The 18,675-nt window shown below is 42.0% G+C and overlaps 1 protein-coding gene across 1 annotated transcript in view; it reads left to right on the top strand.

Moving 5' to 3' along the window:
- Positions 1-18,675, top strand: part of VCAN (versican) — a 237,927-nt gene that overhangs the window by 185,449 nt on the left and 33,803 nt on the right. Inside the window, exons 10-11 of the mRNA XM_060235736.1 lie at positions 85-243; positions 1,561-1,643. Of these exons, the coding sequence (XP_060091719.1) occupies positions 85-243; positions 1,561-1,643 (242 nt within the window). The remainder of the gene's footprint in view (positions 1-84; positions 244-1,560; positions 1,644-18,675) is intronic.

The following is an 18,675-nucleotide window of genomic DNA, read 5'->3' as shown; positions in this document are numbered from 1 at the left end:
AAAAAGCCCTGCTCTTTTGAAAAAAAACATACATACCCAATGCAGCCTATGTTTAGGTAAGAGTTTTGCACTTGTTTGTTGCAGACACTGAAACCTGTGATTATGGCTGGCATAAGTTCCAAGGGCAGTGCTACAAATACTTTGCCCATCGTCGGACGTGGGATGCAGCTGAAAGAGAGTGCCGTCTCCAAGGAGCCCATCTGACGAGCATCCTGTCTCATGAAGAACAGATTTTTGTGAACCGTACGTGGCAGTTCAATCTTAGCAATGCAAAGGGAATGACCTGGCTGTAAAGAAAATACTCAACAGGCCTCTAAATTTTTTATTAAATGTATTCCTTTCTGAAACATGTATTATCATTTATCTTTAAAAAGAGGACCTTTTGTCCTCAACTAGGTCTTTGTTCTTTTTGTTCCAGCTGCACATCTGTCTTGCTCATTAGTTGGGGTGGGGAGAAACTGATGATCTTTGAAGAAAAGAAGCTCTTACAATCTAAAAGAATTTTATTCATGAGAAAAAGGCATTAGAAGAAAACTGTGAGGCGTTTTAGTCTGACCACTTTTATTTTAGGTTTTTGTTTAAACATCTCATCTCCAAACACTTTGAAAATACTGTTCCTCTCAGGCACAATACCATCAGTCATTTTAAATTCTTTATAAGTCAGGCTGAAGTAGTTGATATTTGTTACTGCCCCAGTTATAAATCCAGAGTAATGTTACAGATTAATGTACATAGCTTTGGTTTCCAAGTACTCTTCATTAGTTGTGTTAGCATTTGGGTAAGGTATCCAGCTTCTCAGTACATTCTTTCCAGAAAACGTGTCAAGCTTGGGTTGCCTTCTGAAAAGCCTCTAAGTTTGGTGCATTAATAAATATTCCTGAGAATTGCTTGATACTACCAAGAAGGATACATATTTGACAAAAACAGTACATTCCAGCACAGACTCCCCAAGGTCAAGCAGAATATTATGGAAGATTAGAATTCTTTTTTAAAAATAACATAAGCATTTAATGATAATCTTGTGTTATTTATATCTTATTAACATATTCTACTTTTCCAGTGACCAGGTAAATTATTTTAAAACAGTGGTCTTTCCCATATGTGACATGATTCATACATCCAGGATTGCAGTATACACAAGAAAATTGTAATGTTCTGGGAAACTCAGTGTTATCTGTATCAGTGAACATTCCCAGTGAGGAATCCTTATTCTGTGCATACAGCATTCTCCAACTCACAGTGGAGAAGAGCTTACATGCCTTACATGACAAAGTTTTAATTGTAGCAAATTGATTTTCAAATACCCATTGCTTGTTATTTTGTAGAATAAAGCTATTTGGTAACAGAAAAAATACCAATGTAGTTTATAGATATTGTTCAGCTGCAAAAAAGGAAGGAAGAGGGCTCTGCAAATATTCATTTGTCTTCTGAGTGACATTTTAAACACAAAACAAAACAGGAAGCATGATTCAGTCTGCAAAAATGTTTTATTTTGAGACAATTCCCTTTTATGGAGAAGCTCATAAAAATATATCCCTAATTCTCTTCTTACACACATAGGTATTGGCCATGATTACCAGTGGATTGGCCTAAATGATAAAATGTATGAGAATGACTTCCGCTGGACTGATGGCAGCGTTTTGGTAAGAGAGCTATACAATTTTTTTTGGATTTTTTGTTTTGTCTTGTTGTTTGTTGCTTCTGAGAAAGTTAAATAGGCCAGGTTGCAGGAACAATTGAGAAATATGGTTCCTAGAAGCCATCCATCTGTCCATCCATCCATCCATCCATTTGTTGCTTGCTTCAGCTGACAGTTTAGAAAATGGAAAGGCTTTTTTCATCTCTCATGTGTTCCATTGCTGAGATGCTTTATTGCTGGAGTAACAGTGCTTTGCTGTGCCTGGAGGCACCATTTCTCTTGAAAAATGGCAAAAGACAGAACATGTTTCTACCAAGGGAATCCTTCTACTACTCTTCTCACATTTCTGAAAGTATAGCACATTCTGGCTGCATTACAGACTTGAATAACCCTATCCACCATATACCCTGTTTCTTCTTCTCCCTCTCACCCCCGTCTCGGAATTAAATATATTCTAGAGTTCAATTATTCTATTCATAAAATCAACCTGTCTTCCAATGAATAAATATTAATTGGATGAATTTCATAAGAACATAAGAATATAAGAGAAGCCATGTTGGATCAGGCCAACGGCCCATCAAGTCCAACACTCTGTGTCACACAGTGGCAAAAAATTTTATATACACACATCTCTCTCTCTCTCTCTCTCTCTCTCGGCTTGGCTTCGTGAACGAAGATTTAAGAAGGGTGCAATAGTCCATGTCTGCTGCAGGCTCGCTGGTGGCTGACAAGACCAATGCGGGACAGGCAAGTCCGGCCACAGTGGCTGCAGGGAAAAGTCTACACTGTGGCTAATAGCCACTGATGGACCTGTGCTCCATATTTTTATCTAAACCCTTCTTGAAGGTGGCTATACTTGTGGCCGCCACCACCTCCTGTGGCAGTGAATTCCACATGTTAATCACCCTTTGGGTGAAGAAGTACTTCCTTTTATCCGTTTTAACCTGTCTGCTCAGCAATTTCATCGAATGCCCACGAGTTCTTGTATTGTGAGAAAGGGAGAAAAGTACTTCTTTCTCTACTTTCTCCATCCCATGCATTATCTTGTAAACCTCTATCATGTCACACCGCAGTCGACGTTTCTCCAAGCTAAAGAGTCCCAAGCGTTTCAACCTTTCTTCATAGGGAAAGTGTTCCAGCCCTTTAATCATTCTAGTTGCCCTTCTCTGGACTTTCTCCAATGCTATAATATCCTTTTTGAGGTGCGGCGACCAGAACTGCACACAGTACTCCAAATGAGACCGCACCATCGATTTATACAGGGGCATTATGATACTGGCTGATTTGTTTTCAATTCCCTTCCTAATAATTCCCAGCATGGCGTTGGCCTTTTTTATTGCAAACGCACACTGTCTTGATATTTTCAGTGAGTTATCTACCACGACCCCAAGATCTCTCTCTTGGTCAGTCTCTGCCAGTTCACACCCCATCAACTTGTATTTGTAGCTGGGATTCTTGGCCCCAATGTGCATTACTTTGCACTTGGCCACATTGAACCGCATCTGCCACGTTGACGCCCACTCACCCAGCCTCAACAGATCCCTTTGGAGTTCCTCACAATCCTCTCTGGTTCTCACCACCCTGAACAATTTAGTGTCATCCGCAAACTTGGCCACTTCACTGCTCACTCCCAACTCTAAATCATTTATGAACAAGTTAAAGAGCATGGGATCCAGTACCGAGCCCTGCGGCACCCCACTGCTTACTGTCCTCCACTGCGAAGACTGCCCATTTATACTCACTCTCTGCTTCCTATTACTCAGCCAGTTTTTGATCCACAAGAGGACCTGTCCTTTTACTCCATGATTCTCAAGCTTTCTAAGGAGCCTTTGATGAGGAACTTTATCAAAAGCTTTCTGGAAGTCAAGGTAAACAACATCTATTGGGTCTCCTTTGTCCACATGTTTGTTCACCCCCTCAAAGAAATGTAACAGGTTAGTGAGGCAAGATCTTCCCTTGCAGAACCCATGCTGAGTCTTCCTCAATAACCCGTGTTCATCAATGTGCCTACTCATTCTGTCCTTGATAATGGTTTCTACCAACTTTCCCGGTATTGAAGTCAGACTGACTGGCCTGTTATTTCCCGGGTCTCCTCTGGAACCTTTTTTAAAGATGGGGGTGACATTTGCTACCTTCCAGTCCTCAGGAACGGAGGCAGATTTCAATGAAAGATTACAGATTTTTGTTAGAAGATCCACAAGTTCAACTTTGAGTTCTTTCAGAACTCTCAGATGTATGCCATCTGGACCCGGTGACTTATTAGTTTTTAATTTGTCTATCAGTTGTAGGACCTCCTCTTTTGTCACCTCAATCTGACTCAGGTCTTTCAATACCCCTTCCAAAATTAGTGGTTCTGGGGTGGGCAAAAAGTTCTCATCTTCCACAGTGAAGACGGAGGCAAAAAATTCATTTAGCTTCTCAGCCATTTCCCTATCCTCCTTCAGTAATCCTTTTACCCCATGGTCATCCAAGGGCCCCACTGCCTCCCTGGCTGGTTTCCTACTTCTAATATATTTGAAGAAATTTTTATTGTTGGTCTTTATGTTTTTTGCAATATGCTCCTCATAGTCCCTTTTTGCCTGCCTGATCACAGCCTTGCATTTGATTTGCCACAGCCTGTGTTCCCTTTTACTAATCTCACTTGGACTGGTTTTCCACCGCTTAAAGGAGTCCTTCTTACCTTTTACAGCTTCCATTACTTTGTTCATTAACCATGCTGGCCTTTTCTTATGCCTGTTTGTGCCTTTCCTAACTTGTGGTATGTATTTTATCTGAGCTTCTAGGATTATAGTTTTAAATAGCATCCAAGCTTCCCCAAGGGTTTTGACCGTATGTACCTTTCCTTTCAGTTTCCTCCTCACATGCCTTCTCATCTCAGTGTATTTACCCCTTTTAAAGTTAAACGTGGTTGTGGCGGTCTTTTTGGACAACTCCCTATTTATACAAAAGGTGAAATCAATAACATTATGGTCACTGCTCCCAAGTGGCGCAATCACTTTTACATCTCTCACCAAGTCTTGGGCATTACTTAGGACCAAATCCAGGATCGCCCCACCCCTGGTAGGTTCTGAGACCATCTGCTCCATAGCACAGTCATTGAGAGCATCAAGAAACTCAATCTCTTTCTCTCGACCAGAACACATATTGACCCAATCAAGCTGTGGGTAGTTAAAATCACCTATTACGACACAGTTTTTACGTTTAGCTGCTATCTTTAAGCTTTCCATCATATTATAATCGTCCTCTCTCTTTTGATTTGGTGGGCGATAACAAACTCCCATAGTTAAATTTCCTTTTGGGCCCTCTATTTCAACCCAAAGCATTTCTAAAAGTGAATCTAATTCTCTGATCTCAGTCTTACTGGATCGTATATCCTCTCTGACATACAGAGCCACCCCACCTCCAACCCTTCCCTCCCTATCCTTCCGATATAGCTTATACCCAGGAATCACCATGTCCCACTGATTCTCCTCATTCCACCAAGTTTCTGAAATTCCCACAATGTCTATGTTTTCTCCCAACACTAAACATTCCAATTCACCAATTTTACTTCGAACACTTCTAGCATTTGCATACAAACATCTATAATTTCCCAGGCGAGCTAGGCCCGCCACCTTCCTCCTGCCGCCTCGAGACTCTGGCAGACAGTCCATATTGTTTGTCACCTTCACAGTGGACAACTCTGGTCCATTACCCGGTAGAAAAATAGCAGCTAACCCTTCATCTCTTTGAGACGAGTCCTCCCGAACCAGAGACATTTCATCTCCTGTCGGCTTTCCCCCAAGATTTAGTTTAAAAACTGCTCTGCCACCTTTTTGATTTTAAGCGCCAGCAGCCTGGTTCCATCCGGGGACAAGTGGAGACCGTCTCTTTTGTACAGCTCCCGCTTGTTCCAGAAAGCATCCCAGTGCCTAACAAACTTAAACCCTTCCTTCTTACACCATCGTCTCATCCACACATTGAGACTTCTAATTTGTGCCTGTCTCTCCTGCCCTGCACGTGGAACAGGTAGCACTTCTGAGAAGGCTACCTTGGAGGTCCTGGCCTTTAGTCTCCCGCCTAGCAGCCTAAATTTTTCCTCCAGGACCTCACGACTGCATTTCCCCACATCGTTAGTGCCAACATGCACCATGACCACAGGCTCCTCCCCAGCACTGTCTATCAGTCTATCTACTACACGCGTAATGTCCGCTACCTTCGCACCAGGCAGGCAAGTCACCATACGGTCAGTACGCGGTTTCGCCACCCATCTGTCTACTTGCCTAAGGATCGAATCACCAACTACCAACCCCCCCCTCTCCCCCTGCTCAGGGATGGTTCCTTGGCGCGAAAGGATACCCGCTCACCAACCGAAGAAGAGGTCCCTTCTAAGGGCGCATTCCCCTTGTCCTCAGCCCGGTGCCCTGTTCCCTCTCGACCCTCACGCTCTCTGGCAGCAACGGGGCTGCTACGTTCAGAGCGGGGCTCATCTAATACGCCCCCGAAAGTTTTCCCCAAGTGCCTAACTGACCGTCTCTGCTTCTCCAGGGCAGTCACCTCGGCCTCAAGGGTACGAACTCATTCCCTGAGGACCAGGAGCTCCTTGCATCGAGCACACCCCCAAGACTTCTGTCCTTTGGGCAGATAGTCATACATGTGACACTCAGTGCAAAACACTGAAAGTCCTTCAGGTTTGGAAGGACAAAAATAAGTCCTCAGAGCCAATTTGGTGTAGTGGTGGACTTTCATCCGAAGAACCAGTTTGATTCACAACTCCTCCACATGCAACCAGCTGGGTGACCCTGGGTCAGTCACAGCTCTCTCAGAGCCCTCTCAGCCCCACCTACCTCATATGGTGACTGCTGTGGGAAGAGAAAGAGAAGATGATTTTCCTCCTCCTTCTTCCAAACCCAAAGAAACTAAGTCTTAATTGAGGCTTTTGCGGCAAACTCAAGCATTACATTTTAGCTTTGAGTTCAAATTGAAGATGTAATCTCATTAAAAAAAAACACAGAATAAGGCCATCTGCTCAATAGGCTTTTTTCTGATTGGTCTCATCCCATCCCTTCCATTTTTTTAACCACTTCCCTCCATTTTTTTCCTTTAGAAATCATTTTGATGTTCCTTGAACTCCTTTCTACTCAGTTTCATGATGTTATTCCTTATGTTAGTACTCGGGTTGCCAACCTCCAGGTGGTAACAAAAAAAGAGGGAGAAATTGCAAAAAGCAGCTGAGCACTGAAAAGCCTAAGGCTACCACCATGAATTTACTAATAATTCCTTTCAAAATATCTTAATGTATTTATATGAATGTAACAGAATTCATCAGTACAAAATAACAACTTTACAAATCATGATATCACATACAAAACTAAATATTGCTTAAGCAAAGTCCAATGTTATGCATAGGATAATCAATTGATACAAATAAGTCTGAAATTCATACAGAGATTTATTTGTATCAATTGATATCCCAACCAGGAAGAAACAAGCGGATGAAACAAACACCTCAGGTCAATTGTTGCCTGGATGGATAAGATATAAGCTTGTTTGTGAATATGGAATTATGGCCTTTGATGTATCTGAGGATTACCTTTGTGTCGCTATTTGAATTTTTTGGGAACGTGTGTTAACCATATTGGCAGTCGCCAAGACTTCATGAAAGTGGAGTAGATTTATAGATTAATGAAAGTTGGACTAAGCTTAATTAATATTTAGCTTTGGGCTTTGCTTAATCAGTATTTAGCTTTGTATGTAAAATCATGATTTATGAAAATTGATTTTGTATTTTTTGTATTGATACTGTTACATTCATATAAATACATTAAGATATTTTTGAAAAGATATATTAGTAAATTTATTGTAACAGTCTTAGGCTTTTCAGTGCTTAACCTCCAGGTGGTGGCTGGAGATCTCCTGCTATTTCAAATGATCTCCAGGTGACAGATTTGCTCATCTGGAGAAAATGGCCACTTTGGAAGGTGGACTGTATAGCATTATTCCCCATTGAAGTTCCTTCCCTCCACAAACCCTATCCTCCTCAGGATCCACCCTCAAAATCTCTAGGCATTAACCAACCCAGAGCTGGCAAATTAGTACTCAGTACCTGAAGTAGTTCCATCTTATCTTCTGCTTTCCTCTGATACCCAAATTTCCTCTGATTACCCAAATTATTTCACCTATTTTCAGTCATTTATCCTCTCTAACGAACTAGATAGCATCAAGATTATTCACAGAAGCACACTGGTTTTCACAATATTCTTCAGAATACAACTTTTAAAAATTTAAAATATTTTGAAACACTAAATCAGTTGCTAGGCTTCCCAACCCCCCTGCCCTGGCGGGGGACCCCCAAATTTGCAGCCTCCTCCCCCGCTCTCCAAAAATCTGGAAGCGGGGGGGGGGAAACGGTGCCAATTTTGGTGCCGCTCTCCCCAATGAGTTTCCCAGTCCTTATTATTGGGTGGCAGCAGGTAACGTTTTGTGCCGCCGCAGCAACACCAGTGCCGCCGGCCCGGGCACAGGCAGCAGCTGCCACCTGCCGCTGCGGCCCGAGCTACAGGCTGCCTGAGGAGAGCGGCAGAGGGTATTCTCTCCCTCCATCCCACCAGGCCCCAGCGAAGGAAGAAGCCGCTGGCCGAGGCCCACCAACCCCAACCCGCGGCGGCGGCAGCAGTGCGGAGCCTTGTCCCCCCCGACTCAGAAGCCCACCACCGAGTGGCCAGGCGGGAGGAGGAGGAGAGGAGAAGAGAAGCGTGGAGGGGAGAGGAGGGGGCGCTGGCCGGACGCCTGCCTAGGCTGCCCGGCCTTTGTTTCCCAGTGCCTCCGGGAGCCTCTCCTCTCCCAGCAGTGCGGCCTCCTCTGACCTCCCCCCCCCTTTCTTGGCCCTACCTGGCATTTTTTCTTTCTTTCTTTTTATTTTGGTCCTCATTAGCAGGCTGGGAGTTCAATGTCGCCCATGGCAACCGGCTCTGCTTCTTCCACCTTCATCTTCCTCACTCCCCCCCCTCCCCTCTGCGCTTGGCCCAGATGTGTGGCTTTGCTTTGGCCCAGGCGCTTGCTGAAAGAGAGAGGAGAGGGAAGGGGAGCCCTGCCTCAGAAATGGTGAAAGAGAGGGGGGGAGATTTGGCCAGGGGTCATTTTTGTAGACAAATAGGTGCTGCCGCAGCGGCAGGGGGTGCAGGCCACCGAGGCCAGGTGAGGCAGGAGTCCGGCTCGTGCGCCTTCCAAAGGTAAGCCCAGCCTTTCTTCTCCTCCTTGCCCTCCTGCTTTTCTCTCCTCCCTCCCTCGGGGGCCGGCACTGCCTGCTTGGGTGTGAGAGAACCTCCACCTTCCCTGCCTCCTGTGCCGTGCCGTCCCTCCCCGACCCCCCGTCATCAGCGAAGGAGTGGAGCGAGGCATGTGCAGGGAGCAGCGGCGGCCCAGGGCTGGTGGGCTTGTGGCGAGCGGCGGCTATGCTGAGGTGAGGCGAGGCTGAGGGGGAGGTGCCCCTATCCTTCATTATTTCCTATGGAGGGAAGGGATTTAAAAGATGTGCTATCCCTTTAAATGTGATGGCCAGAACTCCCTTGAAGTTCAATTATGTTTGTCACACCCTTGTTCCTGGCTCCACCTCCAATGTCTCTGTCTTCTGGCTCCACCCCCAAAGTCCCCAGATATTTCTTGAATTGGACTTGGCAACCCTATCAGTTGCTGATTTGGTATCAAACTATTCATCCCAGCAAAGTCTTTCCAGTCTTAAAACGTATCCTCCCAAATTTATATATACAATGTTAAATTTCTTTTCTTCTCACCTAAAAAGGGAAAAAATAGTGGTCCCAACTATCACAAACTTCAAAAATTAGGGAGATGGTGTGGTTCAGTGGTAGAACATCTGTGTTGTGCCCAGAAGATCCCAAGTTCAATCTCCTTATCTCCAGTTTCTACCTCTCTAGAAATCTGCTGCCATTCAAACGAGACAATAATGTTCTTGAGAGATGGATGCTGTAACTTGGTGTCAGGCAGTTTCATGTAGTTATGTAATTTTGATTTTAGTGAGCCTATTATGATGAAAACAAAAACAAATAAAAGGAAATACACATGGAAGATTGTTTAATTGGGTTGTTTTAAATGTAGTGGAACCATCCTCCTCATAGTTATGTCAAGTGGAAATTTTCTCTTTTGACATCTGTTCCTTGTTATGATTAGTTCATGTGTATTTTGTTTTAAGTTGCATCCAGATTAAAGTTGTGTATCTGAAAGGAGTTAACAAAGATGATCTGGTAAACTTTATGCACTGTGGCAGGATTTGTTGTAGTGAGCAGTAGCTTATGTAATGTACATCTCCAAAAATCTTCAAGAGCTCCTGAGATTCTTGTCCCGCTGCTACAGTATTGTGGAGGTCTGGTTGAGCTAGATACCTCTACTACTAACCCTGCTTTCACTGAAGATACAGAGCACATGCAGTATATCAAATAGTTATAATCTCTTCTGTTATCACATATACTTTGCTAATAATTAATTATTGCAACCCGTCATCATATTTTGCATTCTAGGTTATTGATTCATTCCCCTGTTTAATGTATCACTCTTCTTTGTGGTATTCAAATCTGGAACTGTTATTTCCTACCTAACAGCCAATCTCAACATTTATTACATGTCAGAAAACCAGTATTCTTATCATAACTGAATTGTTTATTGAATGTAGTTCAGCTTGCTTGTGAACTAATTTGCACCCCCAGGCATGATCTAAAAACAGCCTTGCACTAAACAGATTAAAGATGATCAGCACCTTGAATGATGTGTGTGTGTGTTCTAGTTTTTTGTAAGCTATGGGCTCAGAGGCAGAATGCCAATGATTTTCAGGTGCTGGGGAGCAATCAACAGATAAGGGATGTTGTCTGAGGGCTCTGCTTGCAGGCTTACCTAAGGCATCTGACTGGCCAAAGAGGTTGCTAGATGGGATGGACCATTTGTCTGATCCAGCAGGCTCCTACATTCTATGTTAGTAAGCAAATTGACAAGTATTTAAATATGTAATTAACATTAGCACAATATTTAGCACAATTTAGTTTGTTCAAACATCACAGTGGCATCTCATTGGTCTTTGTGCATTGTCTTTTCCCCCTTCATATAAATAGAAGAAATTAATCTAAATCTTAGAAATGGCCATGACTGGGGTCATTTTGTAGAAAAAAAGGTGCAGGAGCTCAGTAGCATATCTCATTTCCATATACCCCAGGATCTGTGTGCAGCGGGGAGAGAACTCCTCACTGCATGCAGACCCTGGCTGAAGGTTCAGGAGTTGTGCTCTTGTGAACTCCTGCTGAATTCAAGCCCTGGCCATAACAAATAACAATGAGCTTTGGGCCCCAGTACACATGTTGTATAAACTCAGGAAACTCAAAACTTTCTCCTTTTGTCTATTTATTTATGTTATTTAGCTAAGAATTCTGAAGCTTTGCTCTTTTGAAAAATGTATAATGGTATTTTGAAGCTCATAGAAGCTCTTATGTGAACAGGGAATTTAGTACAACCCTGTTGCGGTTTGTATGTGCCTTGCTGCACAGGATTATTTCATTCATCATCTGCAAAGATGTTTTGGAGCTTTGGATTTCTTTGAAGAACCTACCTCTGCCATAACCTGGATTTCATTACTGGATATATTGATGTTGATTCGTCTTCTGTGAGACTTTGGGTGTGGGTGTGGTTTTTGTTTCTTTACTGTGTGATTAGGTTCACCTTATATTGATATATTATGCTTTATTTATAAAACGTTTATAAGTCTGTATTTATTGGAGGCTGGTTTTTCGCAGAGGTGTTTACTTTTTCCCTGCTCACCTGGAGATTGGCAACAATGGCTCCCCAGAGGAAATGACTGGTTTGGAAGGTGGAGTCGATGGCATTGTACATGTCTGAGGTCCCACCACTCCTCAAACACCACCCTCTCCAGGCTCTACCCCTCAAATCTCCAGGAATTTCCCAACCTATCTCCTTCTCAGCCAACCATCAGCCTACTTTATCTACCCTTGGACTTGAGCTTTCCATCTCCTCCCACCTCCCTGACAGCCTCTACCTAGGGAAAAGACAGGCTTTCTCCACAGTGAAGACCAAAGCCTCTTATATCATTCTCTTCTCCCTCTTTTGATCTGCACAGCAACCCTGTGAGATAGGTTAGGCTAAAAGTCTGTGACAGGTCCAAAATCACCAGACAGCTTCCACAGCAAGAAGCTGGATATGGCAGACCCTGCTCTGAAGGTCTAACTCCTATATCACAGTGGCTGTCATGGGGGGGGGGGGTGGGGCTACTGCTGAACAGTAGCAAGCAGCCATGCCTAGGTGGAGCCTGAAGATCTGGTATCACAACTGAACTCTAGAAAACAGATCTTTCTCCCTCTGGGAAAAATAGCTGTATTGGAGGGTGGACTCCATGGCATTATATTCAGCTGAGGCCTCTCCCTTTACTGACAGAACCAAGCTTGGTTACTTAGCAACAGCCACTGCCTACCAGCTTTTCCAGTGGTCCAATCCTCAGAGGTTGAGGGGAGAAGGGAGGAAGTGACAGGAAAGAGGCAGCTGCCATGGCCTCTGAGAAAATGCTCCTAAAGGTGCCAGGCCTTGCTCCCAGTTACATTACCATCTTTGTTCCCTGTCTCTGACCATCTCCCCACTGTCGCTGCCTACTTTTTCTTCCGAATGATACAGAGTGGGTAGGCAACTACAGGCAGGACAGAGGAGTGAACTCAGTCAAATGCAACAGAACTTGATTAGGAAAAACCCATAGAAACATAATTTACTTCTTCAAAAACTGATCCAAGGTCAGAGGATAGTAAAATAATAGGGGTGTGCAATGTCAAAGTTTTTGTTTTTATTAATTTTATTGTTAAAATTTACTCCACATCCCAGAATACTTTTGACTTTTTCTCCGCCCTCCCTTTTTGTGGAGTGATATATATGTAGTATGTTCTAAATAAACTTTATAATATTAAAAAAAGTGATCCAAGGTCAGAGGATAGTAAAATAATAGGGCTGTGCAATGTGCATTCAGGATCGCCTGGAAGCGCTGAATAATGCTATATTTGGAATAGTTGTGAATAATTGTTCTGGATACTTGAAATGATTCCTAATGCTCAGAGTCCTATTGATTCCTATAGAAAGAATGCTTGACCAAAGAGGTGAAAAGTGAAACCTATTCCTCAGATAGGTCAGCCTGGCTTTCTGAGAAAGGAACCAGACAGACTGGCATGAAGAGTGGTAGGAGCAGAGATCTCAGTGTCCCTGATTGGTGTTGCCATGGTTTTGCCAAAGGAGGGGAGGAGTGGGATGAGTCCAAAGCCTGTGATTGCTACCTGTCTCCATTTATGAAATCCTGAAGGAAGGACAGACACTGGAAGGTATTTTCACATTGGTCTTTTTCAACAGAAGGGTGTGCAGAGTTGCTTATATAGTTCTCCTCTGTCCCTTGAGTAACTGCTGTGAATAAGCGCTTGGAAAAAATAGTGCCACAGCAAAAACTGTGAATATATTGTGTTTGGTTATTGCAGTAACAAAGAATGAATACAATTAAAATTACAATAACTGGGAAATAATAAATGCATATATGGTAGAAACATAATTCAACTAAGGAGTAATCACAAGGATAACAAGGAATAACAAATAGTTAGGCATCTGGATGTAGTCTAGTTTTAAAGAACTCTTCAGTGTACAAATGCTAATCAGAATTGTTGTTCATTTATAAAGATAATCAACAAAGTATAGAGACATGAATAAACCATGGCTGAAAAGGCACCTATTGAAATATGCTAGCCTTTTTCTGTCCAGATGTTCTTCATTTATTGCTGTTGTTTCATTTTCTCACATGGTAGAGTTGAAGCATGTGGTGAACCACTTTACAAATGTTAGACAGCAACTGTACCTGATACAAAATGTATGAAATAGTTTGAAGGAATGTGGTCCTTAGACAGCAGTGATGTGAGTAGATGTGATGAATGAATGAACGAATGAATGAATTAATGAATGAATAAATATCTTTCTACAATAATGCAGATTCGTTTTGGCAGGGGTCATTTTGTAGAAAGACAGGGGGTGGAGCTCATCCAGGGATTGTTATGCAGCTGCACCTACTATTCAGTGGACAAGGTGGGAAGGAGGAGGTGGAGCTCTCAGAAAGGTTCAGGAGCTGTGCTCCCATGAGCTCTCACTGAATCCGAGGCCTGAGTTTTGGTCATGAAAAGTCCAGTTAGAATAACAAAGAATTCTTAAATGAAAAATCTTTTTTTTAAAAATGGTTATTTACTTCACTAGTTCCTACCTAATGGAAGGTTATTGGGTTTTTTTGCAGCAGACACTTAGAACTATAAACTGATATTTAGATACCAACCTCCCATTCTCTGCTCACCTACCTTCAGAGCACCTAATTATTATTGCCTTTGGAAATAAAAAAGAGCCTGAATACTTAGCAGCTCTTGTTAAATTGATAGGAAAAGCAAGTGTTTGGAATATGAAAATTAAGTCATATGTTGAAGTAGTTCAAGAGTGATTTTTCACTAAGTATAATCCACTTGATCTGCAACAGTTACATGGTTTTGAGGAGATTATGGAAATTCTTTGGTCATGAAACTAATTTCAGGAATTCTGTATATTTTAGTTACAGCTGCCGTGAAATTACAATGAGGTTAATTCTGGGTTACATTTCCCAGGGATGGGGTGAATAATTGTCTTGAACTAATAAAATTTAAATTTTGGCACTTAAAGCTGAACATCAGATAAAAGTATTTTGAATCCCAGAATTTATTTTAACCTTTTAAAAAAAATCATCATTGTTCTGTTCACATGGAATTTATTTTATTTTATTTTTTTATTTTATTTTATTACACTTATATATTACAAATGTTATTCAACTTGTTGATTAGGAAAAAGCTACTGAATAGCCAAGCACTTCGTTTCTATTAGCATTTAGTAGCCAATCACTTCTTTTCTAATAGTAATCCTATTTTGATTATTTCACACTAGGACTTGTCTTATTTGCTTTGGTGGTGGAAAGTGCCTCAAATTGCAGCCAGTTTTTGATGACCCTGTAGGATTTTCAAGACAAAAGATGAACAGAGGTGGTTTGCCATTAATTGCCTCTGCTTAGCAACTCTGGACTTCCTTGGTGGTTTCCCACAAAATACTAATCAGGGCCACCCCTACAAAGCATCCAAGATCTCATTAGACAGGGTTAGCCTGGGACATCCATGACAGGGATTGGAGTTTTATATGTTGTGATTATTTTATTACATTTAGTACAGAATATTTATATACTGAGTTTATTAATTATTGGATCTAATGTGTTGGTGTTAACATACTTATATACCTCAACTTCTCTCGTTTTCAGCACATTGTGTCAGTCCACTAGGTTACAGTGTGTCATCTGTGGGTCTAAACATCTATTTTGGTCATATATATTTTGCAGAATATCTATTTTGGCCATACAATAGGGTTCTACTAATACCGATTGCAGCTGACACAAATAAGGATACCATTTTCCCAACTGGATCCTTCCTATAATAGTGATTCTGCTGTAGGATTGAGCCGACTTTCTCATTTTCAGATTGTTGGATTATTTTTTCCCATGGAAATGATCAGCTGTTGGCAGTTTACCAAAATTAACAACTGTAAAAATACCAGACTTGTGCAGTACATTTTTTCCTCCATACATTGACTGGAATGTTGATGAAGTTAACAAAAACCATTCCAGTAAGTGGAGAAAGCTTCTAATCCATGAGGGCTCATTGACAAGCAAAGCTTTAGAAGGAAAAAAGCTGAGGTCATTTCAGAACCAACCACGAGCTGTCACAGTTGTATGTTTTTTACTGGGTTCAATGAAATTACGTTTTTTCATCAGGCCAGTAATACTTCAGATTGTTTTCTTATAATTCTTTTTTCTTGGGTCTGGAGGAAACCACCCAAGAAAAAGAGAGAGGAAACCATCCAAGAAAAAGAGAGAGAAAGAACAATTTCTGATATTTTGACTTTGAGTTACCTTGAATTCAGTGGGGTTTCTAATGTAGAGAGTACCTTAGTTCTCTTTTACAAAGCTCATGTCTCAGTTTCTTTAAAATTGTTGTTGTCTGGAAAGCAGGAACTATGAAGAACACTAAACTGCATGAAAAAACCTTTTCAGAATAAAGGTACAATCTACCCCATCTCATGCTCAAGCACATTTGTAAAGTAATTCAGCATACTTGATAAACTTCAAATTTGGTTCCATTTTTTGTTAAAAAAAGAACAAAATTGCACCAGTCTATGACATCTAAGAGGACACAGTTCCAAAGGTAATCCAGTTTAGTAGAATGTATTAAGTAAGATACATCCTTCAAATTGTCCTTTAGGCACTCTGCTTGGCTGTTTAGAGTCAATACATAAACATTTTATGTAGATATAGGTAATGTTCAAGAAACTGCATGTATCCCACATCATCTGTTACCAATCAGTTTTATTCTTATGCTCTTAGATCAGCTGACAACAATATAGTCAGCATCAATAATACATAAAAGAGAGTATGTACATAAACAATTAATAGCCTGGTCAACGTAATTTTCGTGATGTGTGTGTAAAATGCTGTCAAGTTGCAGCCAACTTATGGCAACACCATAGGCTTTTCGAGGCAAATGATTAAGCAGAGGTGGTTGGCAAGTGCCTTCCTATGCAAGTCTTCCTTGGTGGTCTCCCATCCAAATGGTAAGACTGCTTTGTTTATGAGATCCAATGAGATTGGGTTATACTATACCATTCCACCTCTCTAACTTCCACAAAACATAGTTAATAGAAATTACTACACCTAGATATTTAGGAATTTTCTCCTGATAAATATCATGGCCATCAATCTGCAAGCTGTGCTTGACAACTCTTGTGAAAAATACAAGCATTTTATTTTAGGAGCAATTAATTGTTAGCTGCTCCACCTTGCAATATTCAGTGAGAGCCTAAAGGGTTTTTATAAGCTCTATTTCAAAGGAGGATAAAATGACCATGTCATCTCCATATAGTAGTGTGGAAATCAGTTTATTTGCTAGTTCAGGCAGACAGAAGATTGGCGAGGGTTTATAAACTTTTAATATAAAAGTTTAATAATGGAGGAGGGAATGATACAACCCTCTTTCATACTCCTCCTACCAGGGACTCCATAAGTCAGTTCAGTTCAATTCATTTATTATGGTCTTAAGACCAGCATCTTACCATCAAGAAACTGGTTTCATACATTGAACAAATAGACATAAGTCATATATGGTCCACTGAGGATGCCTCTAATTTTGCCCACAGTCTGTCCCAAGAAATGCTATCATATGCTATTTTATAGTTTTTGGCTCTCCAATCTGCCATGGAAGCTCGCTGGGTGACCTTGGGCCAGTCGGAAACTCTCAGCGTAATCAACCTCATAGGGTTGTTGTGAGGATGAAATGGAGGAGAGGGAGAACAATGTAAGCTGCTGGGGAGAAAGACAGAATATAAATGAAATTTAATTGTTCTGGAATGATTCTTGGATACTCAGAAGTCATATATAAAATAAGACACGACAAGGGTGTAACATACATTGCTTGTTATATTTATATACATTGCTTGTGTGATTTGTTTAATTGGTTTGTGGCATTTATCTTGTTTTGGAATATGCCTTACTCCATACATAAAACTCATAGGTGATAGTTTTGACCTGATAGTCTAAGCCAGGGATGTCAAACATATAGTCCACAGGATGGATCTGGCCCCTGTAGGACTTGGATCCATTCTGTGAGCAACTGGCTCCTTCTTGTTTCCTTCGGGCTGCTGACTCTTACATCTCCTGCTTCACATAATGCACAGTTAAATGTACATTTATCATGTGTTCAGGGCCAGCCCACCCACTAGGCAAATTAGGCATTTACCTAGGGCACCAGCAGGGCAGAGGCACTAAATTTGGCCCCCCCCAGCAAATCCCTATTTGCCTCCCCAGGTCCTCCTCCTTCCCTTCCTCACCCTTTCAATGCCCGGGAAGGGGCAGTGGAGTGCCGCACTTCCTAGGCTCTTTAAAGGCTGATCAGCAGGTAAAACTGCACTGGAGGCTTGCAGCTCCTATGCCGGCCCTCTGGCATGATCACGATCAGTGTGGGGTTGAGGCAGCAGGTGCGGGAAAGATGAACGAGCCACTGAAAGAGCGGCCACTGCTGCTGCCTCTTCCACCCTTCCTTCCTGGATCGCAGGAAAAGGGAGGGGGGAGGAGGCAGCGGTGGTGGCTGTTCTTTCAGCGGCTCACTTGTTCTTCCCCTTGCTTCTGTCTGCTCAACCCTGCGCTGATTGTGATTGTGCTGGAGGGCCGGCATCGGAGCTGCAAGCCTCCAGCACAGTTTTACAGTTTCAGCTGATTGACGGGGGTGACCTTTAAAGACCCTGGGAAGCACGGCACTCCACTGCCCCTTCCTGGGCATTGAAATGGTAAAGAAGGGAGAGAGGAGGAGGCACCATGAAGGATGGGGGGGGGGGGTTTGGCAGTGGCATGTCTGCATGGGGCGCCATGCACCCTAGGGCCAGCCCTGCATGTGTTTCACATTTACCTTTGGAAAGCAGAGAAAATTAATTGAATCGCTGTTTGCATTTTAAATAGATGATTGGCTGTCATTTCTTTTAATCTTGTGCCCTTTTCAGTGATGCTTTAATGCTTATAAATAGATGTTGGTGCTTTTATATTTTTAAATTGTTGTTGTTGTCATAGTCATTTATATTTTATCCTGCTATAATTAATTAATTTATATTTTTATTTTGTTTATATATTCAATGTATGAATCACCTATTCTCTATGATATAAGGCTCTAGGTGATGTACAACCAATAAAAGCAAGTTAAAAACAAGAAACCCAAATGGACAGTTACATTATTTCAGATGGCATCAGATATTTCTTTCTGGACTGCATCGTAGGCTCGCAGGTAGGTGAGGAGATGGAGGGGAAAAGAGAGATGAGAGGAGGAGGGTGTTGGCTACAATGGAACCCTTGCTGTCCTCAACCAAAGGCTCTGTGGTCTGTTGTAATTATTTCAACAGTTTGGGAAACTGCCTTGAAGCTGAAC

This window comes from Heteronotia binoei, chromosome 4, assembly GCF_032191835.1.
Source record: "Heteronotia binoei isolate CCM8104 ecotype False Entrance Well chromosome 4, APGP_CSIRO_Hbin_v1, whole genome shotgun sequence".
In the NCBI taxonomy this organism is placed as follows: Eukaryota; Metazoa; Chordata; class Lepidosauria; order Squamata; family Gekkonidae; genus Heteronotia; species Heteronotia binoei.
This window is presented reverse-complemented; position numbering and strand designations above follow the sequence as displayed.